Below are 23,596 nucleotides of genomic sequence, written 5' to 3'. Positions count from 1 at the left end.
GTTCGTTCTCATCGGCAGTGCCAAACAGCCTACCAATATCAGAATATTGATTTAGACTGGAGGAGGGAATCCGATGAGCTATAAAGCTCTTTTTTCACAGATGTCCAGGAGTAGGGGCACGGGGTCAGAAAGGTTACAGCAACAAACAATTCAAAAACACGATAGGAGTTCAAAATATAGAAATGTTCAACAAATAACTTAAACAAATATACAACAAACAAAACTAAATAATGTTTTTCTTACTATGTAAAGCCCATTGAGCTCTGAGCTGCTTTTTCAGAAACGACCTGGCTATCGCAAATAGTAGCTCAACAAAGTGGCCCATCATGTGGCAATGTATAGCAGCAAAATTATCTAGACGCATGTTTCTAAATGTTTGTTTTCGTTATTATGTATTATTATTGAAATGCACAGTGTTTGGACCAAAATCGCGCCTGATCTCCTCTCTAAGCTCTCGAAAGCTGTTGGAAACTACGTGTGGCGGTTTAAGACTGGATAGTGCCTGGATGAGCGATTAATCAAGGTTGGCTTACGTACGGTGCGTAAGAAGTTCAACATATTGTACATACATACAGCCCATAGACTAACACTGCCATGGACTCAACACTGCACCTCCAATTAGCACGGTTGGCTATGTACGATGCGAAAGAAGTTCAATATACATACATGCATGATACAAATCTACGTCCTTAATTATATGATAATAATGTAGTCAATTATAGTGTTATTATTATTACGCTTGTTTACCCAGGTCATTATCACTGACTCTAAGTAAACTTTTTAAGGAGGGGTCCTGCCAGGCTTTAGCAGTAGGGGAGGGGGTGTTGCTGCTGTGTGTTATTCCAATTGAAAATTTTGCAGGTCATCTGTCAGCATTGGGTTGTGTTTTGGCCAACACCAGTGACGTTTTAGTTGTTTTCATTTATTTTAATTTTACCTACGTGACTTTACCGAAAAAACCAAAGAGTATGAATCCTTTGCAGTCACGAAAGCTTCAAATCTAGAACCAGTGACGTTGTACATTTGTTTTGTGTGTGTGTTTAGTTTTTTGTCCTTCCCCTGCACCTCGGATTAGCACGGTTGGCTACATACGGTGGCGAAAGAAGTTCAACACACATTTGATGTCTTGCAAAAAGTATCTATGTGGTGTTTGAACATCTTGACACCTGTTCTATTTTGCCAGAAAGGGAAAACCATATTCCTATTTTTTCATCATTTTTAATACTGGCGAAAATGTCCCATAGGTATACATACGTCATACAAATCTACGTCCATGCTGGGTCATTCCAATTGAGTAATTAGCAGGTAATCTGTCGGAATTGCGATGTGTTATGGCCAAAAATCCAAAATGGATTGTCCTGCACTGCATTCAATTAAATGTCCAACCATTCCTGTCGGATGTGGTTTTTCGGGTCTGTTTATCTCACGCGTTTGGCTGGGAGGGAGGGATGGAGAGGGGAGACGGGAGGGAAAGGGAGAGAGGGGGGTTATATTTCTCAGGATTTGTGAGACGGACAACAGCAAAAAACCTTTCTCATCACCATCTTTCCTCTTTACGAGAAGGAAGGCAATTTGGGGACATCCGGGGCGCTTCCATTGCAAAACATCTTCCGTTGCAATGCCCCCCCCCCCTGCGCCCTGGCCACTCAGGCGGGGTGGGGGGGGCTCGGTGGCGCGCTGAGCGGTGAACGCGACACCGCTGGCCTCCGATGCAGAGTTCGACCCCCCCGCAACAAAGGCGGTCGGAGGAGGGGCGGCATTGGGTTTGCCGGTGACCCTTCCCGCATTGTGTGTGGCACTTGTCCCAAAAGCCTGTTCAGGTTTTATACGGGGGGGGGTTCTTTAACATAGCGCAACAGCCAAAGGCAAATATTCCCCCGTATAGCCTTAACAGGCTGTTGGGGCAAGTGCTGTTAGCGAGTAGCACCTATGAAGGCTGGCACTGCACACGAGGGGGTGGGAGGTAGGAGGAGCCAGAACCATGCCCGGCCGCCTTTGTCTCCCCCAGCGAGGATGTTTACTCCACACTGCACCAGGTACTCATTTGAGGTTGAGTCGACGTAGGGGATGCCCAGGACCGATTCTGACAATCGTCACTGGTGTTGGTGGCCGTGAGTCGGAATCGAACTCACATACAACAACCCCCATTCGCCACTAAGTGGCGGTGACGTCAGCACGGCGCTTGTGCCAGGCTATGTGCACGTTAAGACCACGTGAAGTGTTGAACTTCCGCTAGCAAAAGGTCACGCGACAGACCCAGGTGCCATTGGTCGACTGACTGAGATGACTGAGATGACTGGCCGATGCACCACCTGTGCCCCCTCCTGTGCCAACTTGCTGCGTTTTAGCCGCCCGACGCTCCGCTCGTTGTTGTGAGCGTCGCGCCTCTGCCCTCCGTTGTTGTTGGTGCGCGACTGCCTCCAACTGCCCAGTAGCAGCGCCCATCACGAGCATCCTCCATAGAGGCCGATCTCGACACCGCTGGTACCAGTCATCGGCAAGTCCACTCAGCTCCACATCCTTCTGTACCATGTCACTCCATCTCTTCTCCAGCCCGTGTCGCGCCCGTTTAGCACCCTCGATTCGGCCGAACAAAAGCTGTTTAGGCATGCGGTGGCTGGGCATGCGGGCTACATGACCCAGCCAACGCAGCCTTGCCTGCCGGAGGAGCTCACCGATGGGACTGTGTCCAGATCTTTCGAGGATTTGTGAGCTCCTCACACAAACCAGCCTGGTCAAACCCAGGATGGATCGGAAGGCAGGCCAACCTTAATGCTTCTAACTGGCGATGATGTTCCATTCACGGGGGGGTCCACGTGTCACAAGGGCATGACCGTGGCCAAGAAGACCCGAAGCTTCCAATAGCCCATACATACGTCTTGGCTGTCCATCAAAGACACTGCATGGGCTTGTGGATGGTGGGGGGGGGGGGGGGGGTTAGCGCTTTAGGCGCCCGTGTCACTTCGTGCGGGAGACAGCCGCGCGCTCTCCCGCCACTGCTGGGGGGACACGCGCGGGGTTCGTGGCGTCATCCCGGCTGCGCGTTGGTGACTCCGGGATGGGTCTCTCGCGTCTCCTCTGTGAGACGGCGACCTTCCCAGGTGCTGGTGAACCCCCCACTTGGCACGGGTGGACCGCCAGGTGGTGAATCTGTCCAGCACCAAGGGATTCCAGGCCGCCTTTGTTTCCCCAGTGGCGATGTTTACTACACACCGCACCAGGTACTGATTTGAGGCTGAGTCGGCCTAGGAGAGGGCCAGGACCGGTTCAGATAATTGTCACCGGTTTTGACCGTGAGCGGGAATCACAGACACACACACCACCACACACGTCTCCCTGGCAACAACCCGCCACTTCTCCAAAACCCACTGCCCGGTACATGTTTTTAATGTTGCAAAACTCGTGGGAAAGGGGACGGACACACACACAAACCCGAGCAGCAATGCGTGACTCAGGACCAGAGAGAGAGAGACACGGGAGGAGAAGCCCAGACCGTAGAGAGACTTCGGGGTGGAAGAGAAGGAGACCTTCAATAGTTATTGTAAAGGAGGCTATTCGGGAACCTCTGGTAGGCAGCTCCCATGCAGGGCCGTAGCCTAGGAGACCTTCAAAATCATAACGAGGGGATCTTCAACATCGTAGTGAGGGGACCTTCATGGTAGGAGGATATTCTGGACGTCTTTCAGATACCTTCAACATAGTGAGAACACCTTCAACATCACAGTGAGACCTTCAACATCATAGTGAGGACACCTTCAACATAATAGTGAGGGGACCGTCAGCATCATAGCGAGAAGACATTCAACATCATAGCGAGAAGACATTCGATAGCATAGTGAAGGGACCTTCAATATCATAGTGAGAAGGCCTTTAACATAATAGTGAGGAGACATTCGATATCATAGTGAGGGGACCTTCAACATAATAGAAGTAGACCTTCAATATCATAGTGAGGAGACCTTCAATATCATAGCGAGCAGATATTCAACATCATAGTGAGGGGACATTCGATATCATAGTGAGGGGACCTTCAACATCACAGTGAGGAGACCTTCAACATCACAGTGAAGAGACTTTCAAAATCTTCGAGGGCCACAGAGACGAGTTTGAGGATCGCCCGGAGGAGAACATCGGCCTCGCTAGGAGGCCATTTTTACACGGCTGGTGGAAATCTACACTCCTGGTCCACACCTTCAGCTCGGAGACAGACTTATTGAGAGGACATCTACAGAGGAGGAGACCTTCAGGACCACTTAAAGAGAACTCCGCAGGCTCGGGCTCCGATGGCACACCTTGCAGGTCTGCTGCTGTTGCTGCTGGCAGGTGAGACAGAGCTTGCCACGAGTGAACCACATACTTACCTTGCTGGGGATCTCGACAAAATAAGCATAAATCACCGTCACGCGAACTCCGGTCTTCATCTTCGCTAGCGGCAGCTTTTGGCTAAACCGTCGGACCACGGTGATTGTCACCGGCATCGCGCGGCGCTTTCAGATGCACTTCTGTGGCCGTCTGGAACGCTCTTCCCTTCCGATATTAGGAATCCACTGGGAGCTGTGCACTTGTAAATCATCATCTAGATTGACAAACTAATTTATTTGAAACTTATTTTCGTCTTCAGTTTGTTGTCCTTCGCTCAGCATCTCCGATTAGCACGGTTCGCTACGCACGATTCGAAATAAGTTCAACATCCCTGTTGTTTAGTGCTGTAATACAGGGTGGCCCAAAAGTCAGGACACATGGGATAATTATATTTAGTTGAACGAATCGCAGAGGGTTATTTCATTTATTTGAACAAATGTTCAAATTGACTTCAATGAACATTAATATATGTATGCATGTACGTACGTATGTTGGACTTCGTTCGCACCGTGCGTAGCCAACCGTGCTAATTGTAGGTGCAGCATTGAGTCTATGAGCAGGGTTAAGTCTATGAACAGTGTTGAGTATATGGGCAGTGTTGAGTCTATGGGCAGTGTTGAGTCTATGGGCAGTGTTAGTCTATGGACAGTGTTGAGTCTATGGGCAGTGTTGAGTCTATGGGCAGTGTTAGTCTATGGACAGTGTTGAGTCTATGGGCAGTGTTGAGTCTATGGGCAGTGTTGAGTCTATGGGCAGTGTTAGTCTATGGGCAGTGTTGAGTCTATGGGCAGTGTTGAGTCTATGGGCAGTGTTGAGTCTATGGGCAGTGTTGAGTCTATAGGCAGTGTTGGGTCTATGGGCAATGTTAGTCTATGGGCAGTATGTATGTTGAACTTCTTTCGCACGGTACGTGGCCGACCGTGCTAATCGTAATCTTTGATAGCAACAACAATAATGATAACCTCTCATTTATAAAGCTCCCTTCACGTGTTGCAGTATCTCGGAGTGCTGTAATCAAAACGTAAAAACCACACTCACAGGTGTAGGGGGACGTCCATAAATGACGTCACGCACCTGGGGGGGGGGGTCAGACATTTGTGACGATGTGTGACGAGGAGGGGGGGGGGAGAAATGTGACGTCACATCAAAATGCGCAACTTTAAATAAATATGGACAACACGTCCTACTTAACTAAATATACTTTTTAATAAATGTTTTCTCCTACAACATCAGAGTGCAGCGGCACATTAAATACGCACTACAATGACAAGTCTAAAGCGATTTGAAGCGTGTTTTATATTTTTTGGGGGGTGGGGGCAGAGCTTTGTTATGTCATATTTGAGGGGGGGGGGGTCTGACTTTTTGTGACGACGTGTGACGAAGGGGGGAGGGGGGTCAAAAGTTGTCCAAAATCGCGTGACGTCATTTATGGACGCCCCCTCGGTGCAACCTCGGCGAAATACAGGATAGAGATGACAATAACAATGACTCGTCTGGGAATGCCGACGTCATCGAGAAGCATGGTGGAATAAGAGCGAATCGTGATTGTTGTCATTGGCGGAGTGAACCGATCGGACATTCATCAACCAGACTTCTCAATCCGTCCTTCGGGGTTCTTGGTCAAGCGGATTCGAGGTGGTGACCCTCCCACCCCACCCCACAGGAGTAAATAAAATCGATCCGAGTAAGAAAAGTAGTTTTTTTTTTCTCAATAAGTAACTGAAAAATAAGCAATGAAAATGTCTGATTCCACAGTGTTCAGACTGTTGGGTCACCCTGTAGTGTGGTCCGGACCTGCCACCCCTCCCCTACTTCCTCACCCTTAACTCGTTCCCTTCCACTCCTACCCCTATCAACTCCTTCACTCCCACTCTGTTAACCCGTTACCTTCCACTCCCACCCCTATAAACTCCTTCACTCCCACTCTGTTAACCCGTTACCTTCCCTTCCCACTTTGTTAACCCATCCCCCCCCCCCCCCCTGCGCCCCCAGTCTGCCAAGGGTGCGGCGCCCAGGATATTTACGACGAAGACGACTACCACACGGACGAGACTCCGATCCTGGCCGCGCTCAAAGGTGTGTTTCTGCGGGGGGGGGGGGGAGGGGGGTAAGGTGGGGGGTCATGGGGGGGGGCACGGGGGTGGGGAGAGGTGGGGGAGAAGAACCAGAACCGAACCACAATCAAGCAACAGGTAACTCAGGAGGTGTCCCGTCGGCCTCGTAGACCGGACAGCCAATTCGTCCATCTGGCTCCAGAAAAAACAGCAACGGTGTCCATCTGACGGTGGTGTCCATCTCACCGTGGTGTCCATCTCACCACGGTGTCCATCTCACGGTGGTGTCCATCTCACGGTGGTGTCCATCCCACGGTGGTGTCCATCTCACCGTGGTGTCCATCCAATGGTGGTGTCCATCCCACGGTGGTGTCCATCTCATCGTGGTGTCCATCTCAGCGTGGTGTCCATCCCACGGTGGTGTCCATCTCACCGTGATGTCCATCTCACCGTGGTGTCCATCTCACCGTGATGTCCATCTCACGGTGGTGTCCATTCCACGGTGGTGTCCATCTCACCGTGATGTCCATCTCATGGTGTTCATCTCACCCTGGTGTCCATCCCACGGGGGGGGGGGGGAGAGGGGAACTCAGCGACGATTATCTGAACCGATTTGGGGCCTCCCCTTTGGTCGACTCAGCCTTTGAAATGAGTACATCGCTGAGGTGCGTGTAGTAAACATCGCGTCTAGGGATTCAAAGGCGGCCGAGCGTGGTGCTGGCCACCCCACCCCCCTCGTGCGTGCCACGGTGCCGCTCCTCGCCGATGGCGCTTGCCCCCGACGCTCCGTTGAGGCTACACCGGGGGGAACCTTTTGTCTCCATGCGCGCGCCTCTCAAAGCCGGTCGCCTCTGCTTTTGCGACAGACGTCGACAATTGTCTGGCGAGCCGCGCTCCGTGCGGCGAGGGCGGTCGCTGTGAGAACGCGCCAGGCACCATCCACTGCTACTGTGAACCGGGGTTCAGGGTGTCGTCCGGCAAGCAGCCCTTCCAGCCCACGCGTGACCAGGCCTCCTGTGTGGGTGAGTGAGGGACACACGGGGACAACAGCAGAGTAGTGTGACACCTACATTGTAACGTCTACCACACCTGGGTCCACCTCACCTGGCGTCAGCCATGCTGCTCCGTGCATCAATGCACCAATGAGATGTTGTAGTTCTGATTCAGATGTTTGTGGCTCAGACGTTGACGAGTGTCAGGAGAGTCAGGCTCCGTGTGGGGAGGGCGGTCGCTGTGAGAACATTCCAGGCTCCGTCCACTGCTACTGCGAACCGGGGTTCAGGCTGTCGTCCGGCAAGCAGCCCTTCCAGCCCACGCGCGACCAGGCCTCCTGTCTGGGTGAGTGATGGCATCACGAACATCAGCATCATCACAGCATTAGCTGCTACGTGTTGTGGCGGGTACTGCAAGATCCGGCCACGTCCGTCTGGTGCTCACCGAGGTGCATTGGCTTCCGGTTGCCGAACGAAAATATTAGAAGGTCGCTCTCATTACGCACAGAGCGCTTGGCACAAATGAACCACAATACCTTGCTGATCTTGCCAAGGAGCATAAACCACCATCGTGTTAAATCCGGTAATCCTCACAGAGGCGGCAATTGGCTGGACAACGAACAAAGATGGTAATGATATAAACATAGGCATAACTTCAACCGAGATGATGGATACAAATTGAGCAATCATTGGAAGGATGTTATTAACCAGGTAAAACCTTAACTGCTTTATAGTTGTTGCCTTCATATCCGCATCTCCAGTTTCTTCAGCCTCCTACCCCCTAGCTCCGCACACTTCCCAGCCCCGACATTTTGTCGTACTCGTGTTGGAGCTTGCACTTCCCCTACCCCACACCCCCACCCTCTCTTACTTATATAGCCTCTTGTTACAAGCAGCCTCCTCTTGCCCACTTCAGCAATTGTTTCTTGCTGTGGTTATTCCACCTGATGACGGGCACTTGTGTTGCACCCGAAACGTCGTGATTTAATTTAATTCATTTTATTTTATACCTACGTGACTTTGCCAAAAGAACCAAAGAGTAAAGATGGTCACCGGCATCACGCGTTTTCAGATGCACTCCTGTGGCCGTCTGGAACGCTCTTCCTTCCGATATTAAGAAGCCACTGGAGCTATGCACTTTTGAATCATCATCTAGATTGAAAACGTATTTATTTTAAACTGCTATTTGGGTTTAGTTTGTTGTACTTCCCCACACCTCCATTCGCGCGGTTGGCTACGTACGATGCGATAAAAGTTTAACATACATACGTACTTGGCGAAAGCCATGTTGCTCAGTGTATCAATGTACCAATGAGATGTTGTAGTTCTGATTTAGATGTTTGTGGCTCAGACGTTGATGAGTGCCAGGAGAGCCGTGCTCCGTGTGGGGAGGGCGGTCGCTGTCAGAACGTTCCAGGCACCTTCCACTGCTACTGTCAGCCGGGGTTCAGGGTTTCATCCGGAAAGCAGCCCTTCCAGCCCACGCACGACCAGGCCTCCTGTCTGGGTGAGTGATGGCATCACGACCATAAGCGTCATCATTGTCATCATCAGCTGACATAAACTGCGGTCTCCATCGATGTTGGTCTGGACTGGACTGAACAAAGATTTCCATCTCTACCCCTTCCTTCTGAACTTAAATGGACGTCTGTAGAAGGGTACAATGCTGTGTAGCGTTGCATTGACACGTGCGCTGTTGTAGGTGCGTGCAGAGACTGAAAGTGCTTCAGATGGGAGCAATGGATGGATGGATTGGGACATAAGCGAACGTTTAAATAATGTGCCCCATTTAAAAAAAGATATATGCAGAATTTGTCTTCTCTTTGAAAGCTGGAGTCTCTGTTTGTAACGCAGATATTGACGAGTGCCAGGAGAGCCAGGCTCCGTGTGGGAAGGGTGGTCGCTGTGAGAACGTCCCAGGCTCCTTCCACTGCTACTGTGAACCGGGATTCAGGCTGTCGTCCGGAAAGCAGCCCTTCCAGCCCACGCGTGACCAGGCCTCCTGTGTGGGTGAGTGAAGTACACACGGAGAAAACAGCAGCAGCAACGTAACGTGACACGACACTGTGACGTCTACCACACCTGGGTCCACCTCACCTGGCGTGAGCCATGCTGCTCGGTGCATCAATGTACCAATGAGATGTTGTAGTTCTGATTCAGATGTTTGTGACTCAGACGTTGACGAGTGTAAGGAGAGTCAGGCTCCGTGTGGGGAGGGCGGTCGCTGTGAGAACGTTCCAGGCTCCGTCCACTGCTACTGCGAACCGGGGTTCAGGCTCTCATCCGGCAAGCAGCCCTTCCAGCCCACGCGTGACCAGGCCTCCTGTGTGGGTGAGTGATCGGCTAGGCTTCGTGTCATATTGAGATAAATCTACCAACCAGCCTTGTTTGGCCAATACATTCAAAGTGCTTTACGAAAGAAAGGCTGTTCCCACCGCTGTCCCAAACCATTTGTGAAAAATTGGATTTTTTTTGGTCCCGCCGGGGGAAAATGTTCTGGCTTAATGGTCAACTCAAGTTACGGGCAAAATTGAGTACTGTCTGAGAAGTGGGGCTGAGACTTCTGAGGGGTGGGAGGGGCTACCCGGTATGTGGGACGGGCTACCTGGGTGGTGGGAGGGGCTAGCTGCGTGGTGAGAGGGGCTAGCTGCGTGGTGAGAGGGGCTACCTGGGGGGTGGGAGGGGCTAGCTGCGTGGTGAGAGGGGCTACCTGGGTGGTGAGAGGGGCTAGCTGGGTGGTGGGTGAGGCTACCTGGGTGGTAGGGGGAGACTACCTGGGTAGTGGGAGGGGCTACCTGGATAGTGGGGTGGTGGGGGGCTACCTCAGTAGTAGGTGGGGCCTATTAGCTGTAACAGGGGCTAGTGTTATGAGTAACTAATTATTTTTTTACTTAAAACTTTCGTGACTGCAGGAATTCATATTCTTGGTTCTTGGTTCTACGTGACTTTACCGAAAGAACCAAGAATACTATTTTTATTTTGCCAGCTCAGGACCTCAGAGATTTTATTGCTATTTTTCAGAAGCAACCTGGGCACAAATGATGGCTCAACGAAGTGGCTTATCATCACGTGGAAATTTACAGCAGCCAAATACTCTATGACACGTGACGTTGATTCTAAATGTGGAGAGAAAAACCGGAGCACCCGGAGAAAAATCTTCCTTTGGATGTTAGGAAGCGACAGGAGCTATGCACTTTTAAATCTAGAATGAAAATTTCACTTCTTTAGAACGACTTTTCGTGTTTTCCTTGTTGTCCGACCACCGCACCTACGATGTGCACGGTTGGCTATGTACGGTGCTAAAAGAGTTCAACATACATGCATACTTGGCTTGAGCTATGTTGCTAGGTGAATCAATGAGATGTTGTAGTTCTAATTGAGATATTTGCGGCTCAGACGTTGACGAGTGCCAGGAGAGCCAAGCTACTTGTGGTGGGGGCGGTCGCTGTGAGAACGTTCCAGGCTCCTTCCACTGCTACTGTGAACCGGGGTTCAGGCTCTCGTCCGGCAAGCAGCCCTTCCAGCCAATGCGTGACCAGGCCTCCTGTCTGGGTGAGTGAAGGGCACACGGGGAAAACAGCAGCAGCAGCACCAACGTAACGTGACACGACACTGTGACGTCTACCACACCTGGGTTAACCTCACTGAGCTTGAGCTCTGTTGCTCGATGTATCAATGAGATGTTGTAGTTCTAATTCAATAGCGCTTCTGCGGACGTCTGGAACGCTCTTCCTTCCGATATTAGGAAGCCACTGGAGCTATGCACTTTTAAATAATCGACAGTGAAAGCTCATTTATTCAGAACTGCTCGATGTGTTTCGTTTGTTGTCCTTCCAGCAAGTCTGATTAGCACGGTTGGCTGCATATGGTGCAAAAGAAGTTCAACATGCATACGTACTTGGTTTGAGCTATGAGATGTTGTAGTTCTGATTCAGATGTTTGTGGCTCAGATGTTGACGAGTGCCAGGAGAGCCGCGCTCCGTGTGGGGAGGGCGGTCGCTGTCAGAACGTTCCAGGCTCTTTCCACTGCTACTGTGAACCGGGGTTCAGGCTCTCGTCGGGCAAGCAGCCCTTCCAGCCCACGCGCGACCAGGCCTCCTGTCTGGGTGAGTTATGGCATCACGAGCATAAGCGTTATCATCAGCTGATATAAACTGCGTTCTCCATCAGATGTTGGTCTGGACTGGGCTGAACAAAGATTTGTATCACTACCCCTTCCTTCTGAACTCCAACGGAAGTCTGTGGAAATGCTGTAGATGTGCAGCATGGCATTGACACATGCGCTGTTGTAGGTGCGTGCACAGACTGAAAGTGCTTCAGATGGGAGCAATGGCTGGATGGGACACAAGCGAACGTTTAAATGACGTGGCCCATCAAGAAAAAATGCGTGCAGGATTTTTATTCTCTTTGAAAGCTGGAGTCTATGTTTGTGACGCAGATGTTGACGAGTGCCAAGAGAGCCAGGCTCCGTGTGGGGAGGGCGGTCGCTGTGAGAACGTTCCAGGCTCCTTCCACTGCTACTGTGAACCGGGGTTCAGGCTGTCGTCCGGAAAGCAGCCCTTCCAGCCCACGCGTGACCAGGCCTCCTGTCTGGGTGAGGGATGGACACACGGGGACAACAGCAGCGTAGTGTGACACCTACATTGTAACGTCTACCACACCTGGATCCACCTCACCTGGCGTGAGCCATGCTGCTCGGTGCATCAATGTACCAATGAGATGTTGTAGGTCTGATTCAGATGTTTGTGACTCAGACGTTGACGAGTGCCAGGAGAGACTCAGGCTCTGTGTGGGGAGGGCGGTCACTGTGAGAACGTTCCAGGCTCCTTCCACTGCTACTGTGAACCGGGGTTCTGGCTCTCGTCCGGCAAGCAGCCCTTCCAGCCCACGCGTGACCACACCTCCTGTCTGGGCGAGTGATCAGCTAAGCTTCGTGTCATATTGAAGTAAAGCTACCAACCAGCCTTTCTTGGCCAAGACGTTCACAGTGATTTAGGAAAAGCTGTTCCTGCCACTGTCCCAAAGCATTTGTTAAAATTAGGATTAGTTTTCCCAGGTAAAAATGTTCTGGCTTGATGCTTAACTCAAAATACGGGCAAAGTTCAGAGCTGTCTGAGTAGCGGGGCTGGAACATCTGAGTCGTGGGAGGGGCCATCTGAGGAGTGGGCGGTACTACCTGGTTTGTGAGAGGGGCTATCCAGTTAGTAGGAGGGGCTACCTGGGTGGTGGGAGGAGCTACCTGGGTGGTGGCAGAGGCTACCCCGGTGGTCGGAGAAGCTACCTGGGTAGTAGCAGGGTCAACCTGTGTAGTGGGAGGGGCTTCCTGGGTAGTGGGAGGGGCTACGTGGGAGGTGCGAAGGGATAACTGGGTGGTGAGAGGGGCGACCTGGGTAGTAGGTGGGGCCTAATAGATGTAAGAGGGGCTAGCGTTATAAATAACAACCATTTTTATTTTACCAGGTAAGGCCCGCTGAGATTTTTTTGCTATTTTTTGAGAAGTGACCGGGCCACAAATGATGGCTCAACGAAGTGGCTTTGTCATCGTGTGGAAATTTACAGCAGCCAAATACTCTAACACACGTGACGTTGATTCTAAATGTGGAGAGAAAAACCGGAGGACCCAGAGAAAAATCTTCCATTCGATGTTAGGAAGCGACAGGAGCTATGCACTTTTAAATATAGGTTGAAAATTCACTTCTTTAGAACGACTTTTCGTATTTTCCTTGTTGTCCGACCCCCGCACCTACGATTAGCATGGTTGGCTACGAACGGTGCTAAAAGAGTTCAACATGCATGCATACTTGGCTTGAGCTATGTTGCTAGGTGAATCAATGAGATGTTAGAGTTCTAATTGAGATATTTGCAGCTCAGACGTTGACGAGTGCCAGGAGAGCCAAGCTACTTGTGGGGGGGGGTGGTCGCTGTGAGAACGTTCCAGGCACCTTCCACTGCTACTGTGAACCGGGGATCAGGCTCTCGTCTGGCAAGCAGCCCTTCAAGCCCACGCATGACCAGGCGTACTGTCTGGGTGATTGATCGGCTAGGCTTCGTGTCATATTGAAGTAAAGCTACTAACCAGCCTTGTTTGGCCAATACGTTCACAGTGGTTTAGGAAAGGCTGTTCCCGCCACTGTCCCAAATAATTTGTTAAAGTTAGGATTTGTTTTCCCAGTGGAAAATGTTCTGGCTTAATGCTCAATTCAAGATACGGGCAAAGTTCAGAGCTGTCTGAGTAGCGGGGCTGGGACATCTGAGTCGTGGGAGGCGCCATCTGAGGAGTGGGCGGTTCTACCTTGTTTGTGAGAGGGGCAACCCAGTTAGTAGGAGGGGCTACCTGGGGTGGTGGGAGGGACTACCTGGGTGGTGGCAGAGGCTACCTCGGTGGTAGGAGGGTCTTCCTGGGTAGTAGGAGGGGCTACCTGGGTGGTGGGAAGGGCTTCCTGGGTGGTGGGGAGGGACTACCTGGGTAGTGGGGCGCGACTTGGGTAATGGGGGGGGAGGGCTACCCTGTAGTGGGAGGGGCTACCCAGGTTGTGGGAGGGGCTAACTGGGTAGTAGGTGGGGCCTATTTGCTGTAAGAGGGACCATCGTTATAGATAACGACTTTTTTTTTATTTTGCCAGGCAAGGCTCACTGAGATTGTTTTGCTAATTTTTCATTAGCGACCTGACCACAAATGATAGCTCACCGAAGTGGCTTTATCATCGTGTGAGAATTTACAGCGGCCAAATACTCTAAACACGTTTTTAAATGTGTAGGGAATAACAGGAGGACCCGGAGAAAAATCTTCATTTCGATATTGAATATTCACTTATTTAGAATGGCTTTGTATTCGTGTTTACTTTGTTGTCCTACTCCCACACCTCCGATTCGCACGGTTGGTTCGTATGGTGCAAAAGACGTTAAAGATACATGCATACTTGGCTTGAGCTGTGTTGCTAGGTACATCAATGAGATGTTGTAGTTCTGATTGAGATGTTTGTGGCTCAGACGTTGACGAGTGCCAGGAGAGCCGCGCTCCGTGTGGGGAGGGCGGTCGCTGTGAGAACGTTCCAGGCTCCTTCCACTGCTACTGTGAACCGGGGTTCAGGCTCTCATCCGGGAAGCAGCCCTTCCAGCCTACGCGTGACCAGGCCTCCTGTGTGGGTGAGTGAGGCACACACAGGCACAACAGCAGCGTAGTGTGACACCTACACTGTAAGCTCTACCACACCTGGGTCCACCTCACCTGGCGTGAGCTATGCTGCTCGGTGCATCAATGTACCAATAAAATGTTGTAGTTCTGAACTACAACGGAAGTCTATTGAAGGGTACAATGCTGTGTATGTGTAGCGTTGCATTGAGAGGTGCGCTGTTGTATGTGCGTCCACCGACTGAAAGTGCTTCAGATTGGAGCAATGGATGGATGGGACACAACCGAACGTTTAAATGATGTGCCCCATTAAGAAAAAATACGTGCAGGATTTTTCTTTTTTCTTTGAATACTGGAGTCTCTGTTTGTGACGCAGACGTTGACGAGTGCCTGGAGAGCCAGGCTACGTGTGCGGAGGGCAGTCGCTGTGAGAATATTCCAGGCTCCTTCCACTGCTACTGTGAACCGGGGTTCAGGCTCTCATCTGGCAAGCAGCCCTTCCAGCCCACGCGTGATCAGGCCTCCTGTGTGGGTGAGTGATCGGCTAGGGTTCGTGGAATATTGAGGTAAAGCTACCAACCAGCCTTGTTTGGCCAAGACGTTCATGGTGGTTTAGGAAAGGCTGTTCCCACAGCTGTCCCAAAGCATTTGTGAAAATTAGGGGGGGAAATCCCAGGTGAAAATGTTCTGGTTTAATGCTCAACTCACGATATGAGCAAGAGTCAGATATGTCTGATTAGCGGGGCTGGAACACTTGAGTCGTGGGATGGGCCATCTTTGGAGTGGGCGGTTTGTGAGATGGGCTACCCGGTTAGTGGGAAGGGCTACCTGGGTGGTGGGAGGCGCTACCTGGGTGGTGACAGAGGCTACCTCGGTGGTAGGGGGGTCTACCTGGGTAGTAGGAGGGTCTTCCTGGGTAGTAGGAGGGGCTACCTGGGTAGTGGGAGGGGCTACCTGGGCGATGTGAGGGGCTAACCCGGTGGTTGGGGGGGCTACCTGGGTGGTGAGGGGTAACTACCTGGGTAGTGGGAGGGGCTACCTGGATAGTCGGGGGCTACCCGGTAGTGGGAGGGGCTATCTGGGTAGTAGTTGGGGCCTATTTGCTGTAAGAGGGACCGTCGTTATAGATAACGACTTTTTTTATTTTACCAGGCAAGGCCCACTGAGATTGTTTTGCTAATTTTTCATAAGCGACCTGGCCACAAATGATAGCTCAACGAAGTGGCTTTATCATCGTGTGGGAATTTACAGCGGCCAAATACTCTAAACACGTGTTTCTAAATGTGTAGGGAAAAACAGGAGGACCCGTAGAAAAATCTTCATTTAGATTTTAGGAAGCCACAGGAGCAATGCAGTTTTAAATCTAGATTGGAAATTAACTTCCTTAGAATCGCTTTGTATTCGTGTTTACTTTGTTGTCCTACCCCCACACCTCCGATTCGCACGGTTGGCTCGTATGGTGCAAAAGAAGTTCAAGATACATGCATACTTGGCTTGCGCTATGTTGATAGGTAAATGAATGAGATGTTGTAGTTCTGATTGAGATGTTTGTGGCTCAGACGTTGACGAGTGCCAGGAGAGCCGCGCTCCGTGTGGGGAGGGCGGTCGCTGTGAGAACGTTCCAGGCACCTTCCACTGCTACTGTGAACCGGGGTTCAGGCTCTCATCCTTGAAGCAGCCCTTCCAGCCCATGCGTGACCAGGCCTCCTGTCTGGGTGAGTGATCGGCGAGGGTTCGTGTTATATTGAGGTAAAGCTACCAACTAGCCTTGTTTGGCCAAGACGTTCAAGGTGGTTTAGGAAAGGCTGTTCCCACAGCTGTCCCAAAGCATTTGTGAAAATTAGGGGGCGACAATCCCAGTTGAAAATGTTCTGGCTTAATGCTCAACTCAAGATACGGGCAAAGATCAGAGCTGTCTGAGTCGCGGGGCTGGAACATCTGAGTCGTGGGAGGGGCCATCTGAGGACTGGGCGGTACTACCTGCTTTGTGAGAGGGGCTACCCGGTTAGTTTAAGGGGCTACCTAAGTGGTGGGAGGCACTACCTGGGTGTTGGCAGAGGCTACCTCGGTGGTAGAAGGGTCTTCCTGGGTAGTTGGAGAGACTACCTGGGTGGTGGGAAGGGCTTCCTGGGTGGTGGGAGGGGCTACCTGGGTGGTGGGGAGGGACTACTTGGGTAGTGGGGGGTGACCTGGGTAATGGGGGGAGAGGGCTACCCGGTAGTGGGAGGGGCTACCCGGGTTGTGGGAGGGGCTACCTGGGTAGTAGGTGGGGCCTATTTGCTGTAAGATTGACCGTCGTTATAGATAACGACTTTTTTTATTTTACCAGGCAAGGCCCACTGAGATTTTTTGCTAATTTTTCATTAGCGATCTGACCACAAATGATAGGTCAACGAAGTGGCTTTATCATCGTGTGGGAATTTACAGCGGCCAAATACTCTAAACACGTGTTTTTAAATGTGTAGGGAAAAACAGGAGGACCCGGAGAAAAATCTTCATTTCGATATTGAAAATTCACTTATTTAGAATGTTTACTTTGTTGTCCTACCCCCACACCTCCGATTCGCACGGTTGGCTCGTATGGTGCAAAAGACGTTCAAGATACATCCATACTTGGCTTGAGCTGTGTTGCTAGGTAAATCAATGAGATGTTGTAGTTCTGATTGAGATGTTTGTGGCTCAGACGTTGACGAGTGCCAGGAGAGCCGCGCTCCGTGTGGGGAGGGCGGTCGCTGTGAGAACGTTCCAGGCTCCTTCCACTGCTACTGTGAACCGGGGTTCAGGCCCTCATCCGGGAAGCAGCCCTTCCAGCCCACGCATGACCAGGCCTCCTGTGTGGGTGAGTGAGGCACACACAGGCACAACAGCAGCGTAGTGTGACACCTACACTGTAAGCTCTACCACACCTGGGTCCACCTCACCTGGCGTGAGCTATGCTGCTCGGTGCATCAATGTACCAATAAAATGTCGTAGTTCTGAACTACAACGGAAGTCTATAGAAGGGTACAATGCTGTGTATGTGTAGCGTTGCATTGACACGTGCGCTGTTGTACGTGCGTCCACCGACTGAAAGTGCTTCAGATGGGAGCAATGGATGGATGGGACACAACCGAACGTTTAAATGATGTGCCCCATTAAGAAAAAATACGTGCAGGATTTTTCTTTTTTCTTTGAATACTGGAGTCTCTGTTTGTGACGCAGACGTTGACGAGTGCCTGGAGAGCCAGGCTACGTGTGGGGAGGGCAGTCGCTGTGAGAATGTTCCAGGCTCCTTCCACTGCTACTGTGAACCGGGGTTCAGGCTCTCATCCGGCAAGCAGCCCTTCCAGCCCACGCGTGATCAGGCCTCCTGTGTGGGTGAGTGATCGGCTAGGGTTCGTGTAATATTGAGGTAAAGCTACCAACCAGCCTTGTTTGGCCAAGACGTTCACGGTGGTTTAGGAAAGGCTGTTCCCACAGCTGTCCCAAAGCATTTGTGAAAATTAGGGGGGGAAATCCCAGATGAAAATGTTCTGGTTTAATGCTCAACTCAAGATACGGGCAAAGGTCAGAGCTGTCTGAGTAGTGGGGCTGGGCCTTTTCAGTCGTTGGAGGGGCCATCTGAGGGGTGGGCGGTGCTACCTGGATTGTGGGAGAGGCTACCGGGTAGTGGGAGGGGCTACCTGTGTGGTGGGAGGGGCTACCTGGGTAGTAGGAGGGGCTACCTGGGCGGTGGGAGGAGCTTCCTGGGGAGTGGCAGGGGCTCCCTGGATGGTGGGAGTACTACCTGGGTAGTGGGCGGGGCTACCTGGGTGGATGGAGCTTCCTGGGTGGTGGAAGAGGCGAGCTGCATGGTGAGAGGGGCTACCTGGGTAATGGGGGGGGGGGGTACCTTGGTAGTCAGGGGTGGCTACTTGAGTAGTGGGAGGGGCTACCTGGGTAGTGGGTGGGACCTCTTTGCTGTAAGTGAGACCAGTGTTATAAATCACTACAACTATTTATATTTTACCATGCAAGGCCCGCTTGAGAATTGTTTTGCTATTTTTCAGAAGTGACCTGGCCACAATGATAGCTCAACGAAGTGGCTTATCATCGTTTGGAATTTACAGCAGACCAGTACCCTATGACACGTGACGTTGATTCTAAATGCGGAGAGAAAAACCGAAGGACCCGGAGAAAAGTCCACGCGACCACTGGGGAGAGAGAGACACCGCAAACTCCAAATATACAACAGGCATCGTCAGGGTGGGGATCGAACGCATGACCTGTACTCGACGAGGTAGTTAACATTTCCTAGCCACCGTGATGATGATGAGAGAGAGCGACAAGCAAACTTCAAATGTACAACAGGCATCATCAGGGTCGGGATCGAACCCATGACCTCCTGTGTACTAGACAAGGTAGTTATCATCTCTAAGCCACCGTGGCGCCCACCCAGAGTGGGGAGGCCTCTCGCTGTGTATGTGTATTCTGGGCTTGTGGTTGATTGGGCGTGGCTATGTTTAAAATATGGGCGTGGTTATGTCTAAAATGTGGGAGGGGCTGATGGAGTGGGGGGAGTTGCTGCGAGCTCGCCACGTGTCCCGGTTGAGTCTGAAGGCCTCAAATTAACAAATCTCTTTCATGAATATTTCCACAGACGACGATGATGGTGATGATGGTGATGACAAAGCCCAATTCGATAAACTGCCCTCGCCTCAGAAATGTAAGACACAGCAATCCAGATACTTGTCTGTCGAGCGCGGTTCACTCGAAATGGTTGTTTTGTGGCGGATGTTTATTTTGACAGAGCGAGCCTCTCCAGGATTTTGCATGGAAAGTATCACCCGTTATTATCGGTGATTCGTTGGTCTGTAGTCGTCATAGCACGTGGTGGAGCTCAACAACACTTGCCAGTGAGTGTTGTGGTTTCACTGTGTGCGGGGGAAGGACAATAAACTAAACACAAAAAGCAGTTCTAAAATTCGTTTTCAAACTAGACGATGTAAAAGTGCACAGCTGCCTGTAGCTTCCTAATATTGGAAAGAAGAGCATTCCAGACGGCCGCAGAAGTGCATCGCGTGATGCAGTGACCGTCTTTTGTTCAATCGAATAGCCAAAAGCCGCCGCCGCTGCTGCAAAGATGACCAGGCTTCAAGCAATGATGGTTTACGCTCCTTGACCGGGTTCACTGAGCAAGCGATCGATCGAGCGAACAGCGAGTGATTGGCTGGCGATGTGTGTGCTTGTAGCTGACCGGGCGAGCCTCCTCTACCTGCTCTTGTCGCTGCCAGCCGGGCTGCTGGTTGGCGGGGTCAGCCTCCTCATCGGCGTCCTCATCTCCAGGTGTTGGCAAAAATCAACAGCAATGTAATGATTCTAGTCGGCCTGTGGCCCGCATCTGCGGCACTACATCTATGTACATAATATGTTGAATTTCTTTTACACCGTACATAGCCGACCGTGCTAATCGGAAGTGCAGTGGAAGGACAATAAACTAAACACAAAAACATACTACAGGTACGCTGGCTGCTGCACATATTTAATTCGATTATTTTATTACCTGTTGATATACCTTTTATATCAACAGGAAAATTCAACCTCCATTGGCCCTTCATTTTACTCTTCATGCCCCACCCCTCTTACGCCTTAGGCCCCCACCCCTTCCTGACGAGGCCCCACCCTTTCCTCTTTCAGATCTGCGCCTTTCCTTTTAAGACCCCGCCCCTTCTTCTATTGGACCCACCTCTTTATGCGCAGGCCCCCCTTCCCTTTCCCCCGACGGCTCAAATTGATAGCTCAACGAAGTGGCTTATCATCACATGGAAATTTATAGCAGTTGCCAAATACTCCAAACGCATATCGATTCTAAATGTGGTGGGGCCCGGAGAAAATTCCACACGACCATGGGGGAGAGACAAAGAGACACTCAGACTCCAAATATACAACAGGCATTGTCAGGGTCGGGATCGAACCGACGACCTCCTGCATACCAGGCGAGGGAGATAACATCTCCTGGCCACCGTCTCTTTGCCAGAATGGGGAGGCGCAGAAGAAGTCGTACGTCCGAGACGAGCGACAGCGGGGTCATGGAGGACTCGCCTTGCCTGGACGCGGCTCCTTGACGGCTTCCTTCGCTCTCAAATCCCCCGGCTCCCGCACACGGAGGGATACTGTGGGGCGTCCGGAGTGGCGGGGATTATGTTGTCTCCGTCGCCTGGTACGCAGGAGGTCGCCAGTTCGATCCCGGACCCCTGACGATGCCTTTTGCTGTACGTTTGGAGTTTCATATGTGTCTTCTCTGCAGTCTGTGGGTTCTGTATGTACCTCCATTGGTATCTATGTACATGGTGCTTCAAAAAAATGTTAACGCTTCAGAGAATTTGCAAAAACACCACAAGAAATGTGCCTCCGGGCTCTGGAGACTACCAATGAGAAGATTCCAGGCATGTGTTGACGATGATAGTGAACAAGCGGAGACTCTGACTTTTTGAAGCTATGAAGATATATGAAGATACATTTGTTATGTTACAGCCGTCCTTTTCCATTAAAAATTATAGTCCTATATGCGTGTTAACATTTTTTTAAGCACCCTGTATATCTATGGGTCTCTATGGATCTCTATGTATCTCTTGTCCCAACAGTCTGTGAAAGGCTAAAAGGGGGGATCTTTGTCTTTGTGTGTGTGGCTTTGGGGAGTGGTAGTGTAGCGCACTACGCTACGAATCCGGCGACCCGAATTCGATTCCCGTTCACGGCCACCAACACCAGCGACGACTATCTGAGCCGGTCCTGGGCCTCCCCTAGGTCGACTCAGCCTCAAATGAGTACCTGGTGCGGTGTGTAGTAAACATCGCTCCTGGGTGGAGACATAGGCGGCCGGGCGTGGTGCTGGCCACCGATCCCCTCGTGTGCCGTTCCGGCTTTCATAGGTGCTCATTCGCAAACAGCACTTGGCCCAACAGTCTGTTAGAGGCTATAAGGGATGGGGAATCTTTGTCTTTGTGGCTTTTTCCGAGTGACGTTACACGACGCGTGTGAAAAAGAACGGTGAAATATCACGCGAGCAGCTGTTTCCTGACCCTCTGTGAGTAAAGCGGAATCATTCTTGACCAATGCAACCCAACCAAATGGAAAGAGGAGGCAAACCTTGCCACCCACCCACACCCATAGAGTCAGAATATTTATTTACGCTGGAGAAGTCGGATGAGCTATGAAGCTCTTTTTTTACAGATGTCCAGTCGGGGCACGGGTTCGGAACGTTATAGCAATAAACAATGCCTCCCCACCCACCCAACCCGCCCATGCCCCATCATCATCACGATCCATGGGGCAGGTTGCTCCATAGGTGTCCACACTGCACATTTCGTCATTTATTGTTTTCCACTTTCCTCTGCGTCTTGTACCAATATGCGCGCTCTTAAGGTAGTGGCCACATCTTTCTGGCACCAATCTCTTGTGTCGTCATCACGCTTCCCCGCCACGCCCACCCCCCACCGCTGCCCCACCCACCAATTGGAACCTTGAGTATCTATCAACCAGGATACTTCATTAATCTGATAAGGAGCCGCTCATTCGAAAAGATACAAAATTAAGCGCAAGGCATTGGATGGGTTGGTGGGCGCGTGCACTCCCACTCCACGTTCCTGCGAATTAAGTCCCGTTACACTTATTCAAGCAAGGATTTTTGTATACATATAGTTTAGTTCCGTTTGTATTTTTGATAGAGTCGGCTCCTTTGGAAAATATCTCTCATGTTTTGTTTTTTTTACAAAATACCGTGCCGCTAATGTGCAACACCGGACTGAAACGTGCGTTTATATTACGTGGCTGCTGTACATTGCCGCGTGATATGCCACTTCGTTGAGCTAGCGTTTGTGGCCAGGTCGCTTCTAAAATATAAGTGAATAGCTCAGTGGGCTTTACCTGGAAAGAAAAAACATATATATAGTTAAATTGTATTTGTATATACGTTTTAATATGATTTGTTTACCTTTCCTATACGTTGCACTCCCATCGTGTTTTTGCAGTGTTTGTTGTTCTGACCCCGTGCCCCAACTTCTGGACATGCGTGAAAAATAGCTTTATAGCTCATCGGATTCCTCCAGTACAAATAAATATTCTGAGTCTGAAGTCCATTAAAAAGAAACCTTATTATTTACTTTGGCCGTCAATTGAGTTGACCTTGGTTCCATTGTTCTATGTAAACATGAGGTGGTGGGTTCGATCCCGACCCTGACGCCTGGCTGCTGTATATTTGGAGTTTGCGTGTCTCTCTCCGCATGGTCGCGTGGATTTTTCCCCGTGTCCTCCGGGTTTTCTCTCCACATTTAGAATCCACGAGCGCTTAGAGAATTTACCTGCAATACACTTCCACGTAATGATAATCCCACTTCGCTGAGCTGTCATTTGTGATGGCCCAGGTCTCGTCTAAAAAAGAGCTACACAGCTATAGTGGGCCTTGCCTGGTGCAATATTTTTCCTTTGTGTATTTTATGTTCTGTCTTGGAGAGCCTTGTGTGAGATGCAGTTTTGCACGAACGATGCGATATAAAAATATATAATCATAATGAATCAAATGTGATGGAGCATCGTTTAGAATGTGGCATTAAATATATAACACAATAGAAGGCTGTCTCTGGTGTAGGCCTATAAGTTCCAAAGACAATGCATATGTTATCAAATCGTGTTTGTTTGCATGTTTTTTGCCACAACTACTGTGTGTGGTTAATGTAGACTTGATTCCTTGCAAAAAGTATATAATTTGGTGTTTGAACATCTTAACACCTCCTGTTTTATTGGCACAAATGGGTAAAACCTATTCTTATTTAACACGTAGAAATTAGTAGTAAAGCTTCCGTGACCAATAATATCCATAATAAAGGCATGTTTGTTTTCGCCAGAAGTACTTTGTGTGGTTAATGCACACTTGGTGCATTGCAAAAGCGATCTAATTTAGGTGTTTGAACATCTTAACAACTCCTGTTTTATTGGCACAAAGGGGTAAAACCTATTCTAATTAAACACGTAGTAAGTAGCGATAAGGCTTTCCCGAACATTATTATTCATAACAGAGCATGTTTGTTTCGATGTTTTTT

The 23,596-nt window shown here is 50.4% G+C and overlaps 1 protein-coding gene across 1 annotated transcript; it reads left to right on the top strand.

Annotated features, from left to right (window-relative positions):
• Positions 1–3,013: 3,013 nt before the first annotated feature.
• LOC116941611 (hemicentin-1-like) lies at positions 3,014–23,396 on the top strand. Its single transcript, XM_076062823.1, has 18 exons — positions 3,014–4,323; positions 6,355–6,438; positions 7,283–7,438; positions 7,599–7,754; positions 8,760–8,915; positions 9,263–9,418; positions 9,584–9,739; positions 10,805–10,960; positions 11,359–11,514; positions 11,847–12,002; positions 14,399–14,554; positions 14,917–15,072; positions 16,100–16,255; positions 17,224–17,379; positions 17,742–17,897; positions 19,159–19,224; positions 19,751–19,844; positions 20,536–23,396. The coding sequence occupies exons 1-18, from the start codon at positions 4,284–4,286 to the stop codon at positions 20,621–20,623; spliced, it is 2,400 nt and encodes a 799-aa protein (XP_075918938.1). The 5' UTR covers positions 3,014–4,283; the 3' UTR covers positions 20,624–23,396.
• The last annotated feature ends 200 nt before the right edge of the window (positions 23,397–23,596 follow it).

The sequence above is a fragment of the Petromyzon marinus genome, chromosome 1, assembly GCF_048934315.1.
Source record: "Petromyzon marinus isolate PM22_M1 ecotype Great Lakes invasive population chromosome 1, UKy_Petmar_22M1.pri1.0, whole genome shotgun sequence".
In the NCBI taxonomy this organism is placed as follows: Eukaryota; Metazoa; Chordata; class Hyperoartia; order Petromyzontiformes; family Petromyzontidae; genus Petromyzon; species Petromyzon marinus.
This window is presented reverse-complemented; position numbering and strand designations above follow the sequence as displayed.

Coding starts and splice junctions, on each gene's coding strand:
- LOC116941611 (XM_076062823.1), top strand. CDS start 4,284: ATGGCACACCTTGCAGGTCTGCTGCTGTTGCTGCTGGCAG. Junction 7,755..8,759: donor CGACCAGGCCTCCTGTCTGG/GTGAGTGATGGC, acceptor TTTGTGGCTCAG/ACGTTGATGAGTGCCAGGAG. Junction 19,845..20,535: donor ATCGGCGTCCTCATCTCCAG/GTGTTGGCAAAA, acceptor TCTCTTTGCCAG/AATGGGGAGGCGCAGAAGAA.